This window comes from Sinocyclocheilus grahami, unplaced genomic scaffold (genome assembly GCF_001515645.1).
Source record: "Sinocyclocheilus grahami isolate Dianchi unplaced genomic scaffold, SAMN03320097.WGS_v1.1 scaffold316.1, whole genome shotgun sequence".
In the NCBI taxonomy this organism is placed as follows: Eukaryota; Metazoa; Chordata; class Actinopteri; order Cypriniformes; family Cyprinidae; genus Sinocyclocheilus; species Sinocyclocheilus grahami.
The window spans coordinates 873415-879450 of NW_015505495.1; the positions used below are offsets into that span (position 1 = coordinate 873415).

A 6036-nucleotide genomic window follows, 5' to 3' on the forward strand; every position below is an offset into this window, starting at 1 on the left:
ATGGACAGACAGTGATATTAAAACAATAAGCACAACTACATGACTCACAGAGCGGCTTTGTTCTGCACTTGCTTATAGCACGGCGCTATTGGATGCGTTTCCTATAAGTGTCAGCGACACAACGGGAGACACCGTTTGAAAGGGAACGCTCCGGTTACTAACGTAACCTCGGTTCCCAGAGATAAGGGAACGAGCGTTGCGTAGGCTGCCGTGCTATAAGGCTACAATCGAAACGATGACTGTCACTCCAGTCGAAAGATTCTGACGAAATGAGAGTAAACAGAAGTTTCTCCATAAGTGTCAGCGACGCAACACTCGTTTCCTTTACAGTATCTCATGGAACCGAGGTTACTTTAGTAACCAGAGCATTTTAGCATTGCGCATCCTCATGTTATTGTCGACTGTATTAAGTTTTTCCTGAATTGACTTTTTCGGACTATAAAGGTACAAATAAAACTCTTCTTTACTCCAATTAACGTGTTTCTGTCACCATTTGATATTTTTCCTCTCAAATGCTGAAAGACGTTTATACAACATGCGGTGTTTCCGTGACTATCACGTGAATGGGTGTCGGTTGCTAAGCATCTAGCCGTAATATTTTACATTTAGTTTGGCAAGGCAAATGGGGTATAGTGGCACAGAAGCGGTATAACCCCGGGTAAAAGGCGGTTCTAATCCAATACCTAGTATGAAACGTTCCTTTACCGGTGTTTAGAATAACGATAAGCAGGGTTAATCGCAATGTGAAAAGCCTGTATCTGCTGTCTTCATGCAGGGAGAAGGTGCAGTTGATGAAGTCAGCATTAAATTAAGTTCACAATCTGTTCCAAGTACTTCCGTAATGTGACGTTATAACTGGACGATATGTTGATTATTCACTGGTTTTACAATCATTCCATAACTTGTGACTTGCAACCAAGATGTTCAACAGGAAAACAGGACCTTATTCACAATAAGACCAGGAATATGTAAAAGAGTTCGTTTAGAGTTCATGTTGACTTTAAATGTATAAATATCTGATATGTATTCGTGTGTCTCGTTAATGGACAGACAGTGATATTAAAACAATAAGCACAACTACATGACTCAACACAGAAGCTGAACATCAGTGCGCTAATGGTTCAAACCACATTCGAATCTATAGTTTTTTTATTTGTGACTTTAATATTATGATGATGTATATATTTGTACAGCTCGCGTTACTCATATCTAGGTGAGATTTGACTGTGAATTATGCATATGTTGATTGACTAATTGTGCCCCTGCGAGCCGTATGCGCTCTGTTTTATGTATTGACAGGCATGATGAGGTCAGGCCCAGTTTATAAACATTAAGAGTTGCATTTATTTTTAGTAATTTTTACATAATTTATGCTTTATACGTCAAGTAATATCCTGGGATGTAGAGCATTTAATCATGTCAGTCAGATTTACGATTAGTGTTTGGTGATGAAGATGATGGTACCAAAATCTCATTACAAAATTGTAATGATTTAAATAGATTTTCTCAAGCGTTTGGACAATGGCGTATTGTGTCGTTTCATATGATCCGGGCCAAAGGTCATTGTGATCTTGATTCCCCGTTTAAATCTAATCTGTAAATCACACATTAGAAACACTATTCGTGACTTTAATATTATGATGTTGGAGGTGTGTATATATTTGTACAGCTCGCGTTACTCATATCTAGGTGAGATTTGACTGTGAATTATGCATATGTTGATTGACTAATTGTGCCCCTGCGAGCCGTATGCGCTCTGTTTTATGTATTGACAGGCATGATGAGGTCAGGCCCAGTTTATAAACATTAAGAGTTGCATTTATTTTTAGTAATTTTTACATAATTTATGCTTTATACGTCAAGTAATATCCTGGGATGTAGAGCATTTAATCATGTCAGTCAGATTTACGATTAGTGTTTGGTGATGAAGATGATGGTACCAAAATCTCATTACAAAATTGTAATGATTTAAATAGATTTTCTCAAGCGTTTGGACAATGGCGTATTGTGTCGTTTCATATGATCCGGGCCAAAGGTCATTGTGATCTTGATTCCCCGTTTAAATCTAATCTGTAAATCACACATTAGAAACACATCAAACACTCAACTACAGTCAGTTTCTTTTTAAGGGCTTTTTACCAAGACATCAAGTGTAAAAGAGTTATTTTTAATCTTCTGTTTTTATGTTCGGAACAGCTGATATACTGCATTTCACTTTTTTGATACTTTATTTCTTGTACTGTGGAGAGTTTACCAGAGTTAAAGAATGTTTTATAATATTTATTCATGTGAAGTTTTCAATACATCTTTTTCCTCTTGTGTGTTCAATAGTTTTGCTAATTGTTTCTGTCCTTGTTTTTTTTTTAAATTCATCCTATAATGTAACAAACAGTGTTTAATTTTATAGAAAGCTTGAATTTGTTCCTGTTAAATTGCCTTTTTCCTTAAATAATCTGATGTGAAGTGAGCGTGAGAGCCAGGACTCGTTGTGAGGATGTTGTTCGTTTTATTCATTAGCTGAGAGGAAAAATGTTTTATTCATTAGCTCTGAAGTGTCTCTGGATTCCTATTAAGCAATTATTAATTTGCCTTAGAAAAACTGCCTTCTTAAGCATTGCAATATCCATCATGTCGATTTAATGTACAGTCCTAAATCCAGTCTGTTTGCAGTATAACTGCACATGCATTTTAACATCTGCACAAATGCTGTAGATTTTTAAACTCTTGACATGTTGGAGTATCACAAGACTCATCATTGAGGTCGTGGAAACTAAACATGTAAATAAACGTGTAAAAATGCAGCTGCAGTGTGCATGCATGTGAAACAGAGCAGTAACTTGGCTGTGAATTTTATTTTAAATCTTATTTTTTTCTCAGCGAGTGATGATCAATAAAATAAAAAATACAATAATAATTGTTGGGTTGTGCATTTTACTTATTCATATAAAGTCATTCATTATAGAGTGAAGATTCTTTATAATATCTGCTTCATATATTAAACACGTCCAATTCACATCTCATCCCAAAATCATAAAAATAATAAATATTCTATGTATTTTTTCCCACTCATTAGATTCTCTTTAATGTCATACAGTAATTTTACTGTATTCAAATAAATTTCAGTAATATGAATTTTTATTATTTGTTTCTGTTGCTTTTAAGGTGAAATATGACCCACACGTGAATCATCACATTTTACAATGTCTCATATTATATCAGCACAGTATGTGACAAACAAATAAACACATTGGTGCAATTTAAAAGATGCAAAATTGAAGCAAGAAAATATTTCCATTTTAGAATTTTTATTATGCTTTTTTTTAATCAGTTCCTTAGTTTTATAGTAAAATATCAATTAAAAATATTCTTGTGCTGTTTTGAGTCCCTGTAAATAATGATATCATGAACAAACTAATTAGAATTTAAAATATTACTCCATTAAATCATAAGTAACCAGCTTCCATTTCATTCAGAGGAACGAGACAATGTTATGTTTGATTGTGTCTTCATTTCATACGATCACAACCTGAGACATTTGCATATCTGCATTATCATAGAATATCACAAACCAGCACAATACTGATGGAAATACATAATACCAACAAAATATTAAACACTAACAATTGGTGGAAAATAAATAACACTTCAGAGACAGAGATGCAGCAGCAGTGTTGCAGCATGTTAGGGTCACCATCCGCTCCGGCGCTCAACGTTTACATGCAGACAAACACGATTAGATCAGATCTGCCATCTGATTTAACATACGCGTTTAATTAGAATGAAAGGCCCTCTTCAACAAGCTCATGTCAAGGCATCACCTCTGTGTTGTTTACAGTCGGATCGGACACTTTTAACCCCATCCGTCTGGGGGATTTTCTTTGATTTACTTTTAACCTGCAAGAAAACAAAAAATCAGCCTCTAAAGATGCACTATATGGAGTGAAGACACTTAATATATCATAAGCGATGTAGATAAATAGATGAGGGTCCATATTTATATAACCCATCACTTGCTCACCAATGCATCCTCTGCAGTGAATGGGTGCCGTGAGAGTCCAAACAGCTGATAAAAAGTAACCCACACCACTCCAGTCCATCAGTTAACATCTTGCAAAGCCAAAAGCTGCGTGTTTGTGAGAAACAAATTTTAAAAAGTCCATCTGGTCTGAATCGGGAGAGAAATCTGCACAGATCAAACAAGCCAAAACAGCACAATGTGGCTGGATTTTGATGTGAGTGACAACAGGAGATGTACTTTTTCACTGCAGGAAGCGTTATTATGGATTATGAACTCATATTTTAGTTAAAAACGTCTTAATGCTGGATGTGTTTCAGCTTTTGTCTTCTCCAGATGTTCACTGATGGACTGGAGTGGTGTGGATTATTGTGATGTTTTTATCAGCTGTTTGGACTCTCATTCTGACGGCACCCATTCACTGCAGAGCATCCATTGCTGAGACACTGATGCAATGCAGCATTTCTCCAAATCTGATGAAGAAACAAACTCATCCTAATCTTGGATGGACTGAGGGTGACTACATTTGCAGCAATTGTTCATTTTTGGGTGAACTATTCCGTTAAGAATGAAAGAAATATGACATTTGAGCATGAGATTGAGCCGTCTGACCTCGTCTCTGTGCGCTGGTCTCCTCTGGGTGCTGCTGGTGTTTCTGCCACACTGTGTGCCGGCGTTCACCAGCTTCTTCTCTTCCTTCTGACCTTTACAACAACAACAACAACAACAACCCAGAGTCCTTCATATCCTTCATATGCCTGAACACCAGCGGATCTCAAACTTTGGGACTCCCTAGTTTAGTTTTTTTTCAAACTTATTTTAATCTACTCTCCTAGAGTCTGTTAAAAAACAAAAAGTTAACAAGTTAAAATTAAAATCTAAAATAATATGAATAAAAATATAAATAGAATTCTATAAGTTTTAGGAGCTGAATGTTATTATTAGCCAATAAATTTACAGTCATTCATGATTTACTAGACAAGGATAAAAGATTAATATGAATAAATATGAAGGAGCAAAATTTATATTATTTACTCACTTTTCTTTCTGTGTGTGTTTTATTTTATGTTCGGTCTGATGATGTTTATTTTTACTGTTATATTTGAAAAAAGCAAAATAAAAGAATAATAATAAATACATAAATACAAATATTGTTTACTCACAATTTCTACCCAATAAATGTTTTTCTAAAACTAGTATAATTCATTATAAAAATGCCCTGCCTTTTAAGATGTTATTAATTTCCATACATTTTTCAAATATAACAATCACACTCTTTAAATTAAACCCCATACATCCAGGTTAACAGCGGTCATCTTGATTTATAAAAGTAACCAAGAAGCTGTTGAGGGGTACATAAAAAATATCTTGATTTTTTTAGTTGTTTTATTTCATTTTAAGTCCTTAAGGCCCTCTAATGGGCCCCGGACCCCTGGTTGAGAACCAGCCAGCATCCCTGAACGTTTCCATCTAAAAGCCTCTGCTTCAGTGCTTGAAATGAGTTTGATGAGTGTTAACTCAAGGTAACTATGGGATGTGGGCTCTATGGTTACCATATTTGTTAGAAATATTATATATTGCTATTTGTGGATTATGCATTATGGGCCTCAGTGAATGTTTCAGATGACAATCCCACAGTAGCCTACTGTTTGATTCCATAAGATACTACGAATATGAATGGCATTATATAAATACCATGGTAGTCTTTAAAGAGTGTATGTGTCATAGGTATCTCTGTGTCGTAAGAGATGATGGAGTCTGACCTGCTCCGGCTGCCGCTGCCGTCTGGTCATTCTCTGTCGCGCTCTCGCCGGTTCCGGTACCGGCAGCTGCCCGCTGCGTCTCGGTGTCCGTGCTCGTCAGCCACGTCGACTCGGTGTCTCTGCTCTCGTAATATCGGGGTTCGATCGTCGCGGACCTGCTTCCCCCGCAGCCCATCGAGCCCATGAGCATCCTCACACACACTCAGACACACACACACACACACACACACACACACTCAGACACACACACACACACAC

At 36.4% G+C, this 6036-nt stretch overlaps 1 protein-coding gene across 1 annotated transcript; it reads right to left on the reverse strand.

Moving 5' to 3' along the window:
* Positions 1–3440: 3440 nt before the first annotated feature.
* Positions 3441–5988, reverse strand: baalca (BAALC binder of MAP3K1 and KLF4 a). Its single transcript, XM_016294368.1, has 3 exons — positions 5779–5988; positions 4628–4719; positions 3441–3894 (listed from the first exon to the last, which is right to left on the reverse strand). The coding sequence occupies exons 1-3, from the start codon at positions 5966–5968 to the stop codon at positions 3802–3804; spliced, it is 375 nt and encodes a 124-aa protein (XP_016149854.1). The 5' UTR covers positions 5969–5988; the 3' UTR covers positions 3441–3801.
* Between the last annotated feature and the right edge of the window lie 48 nt (positions 5989–6036).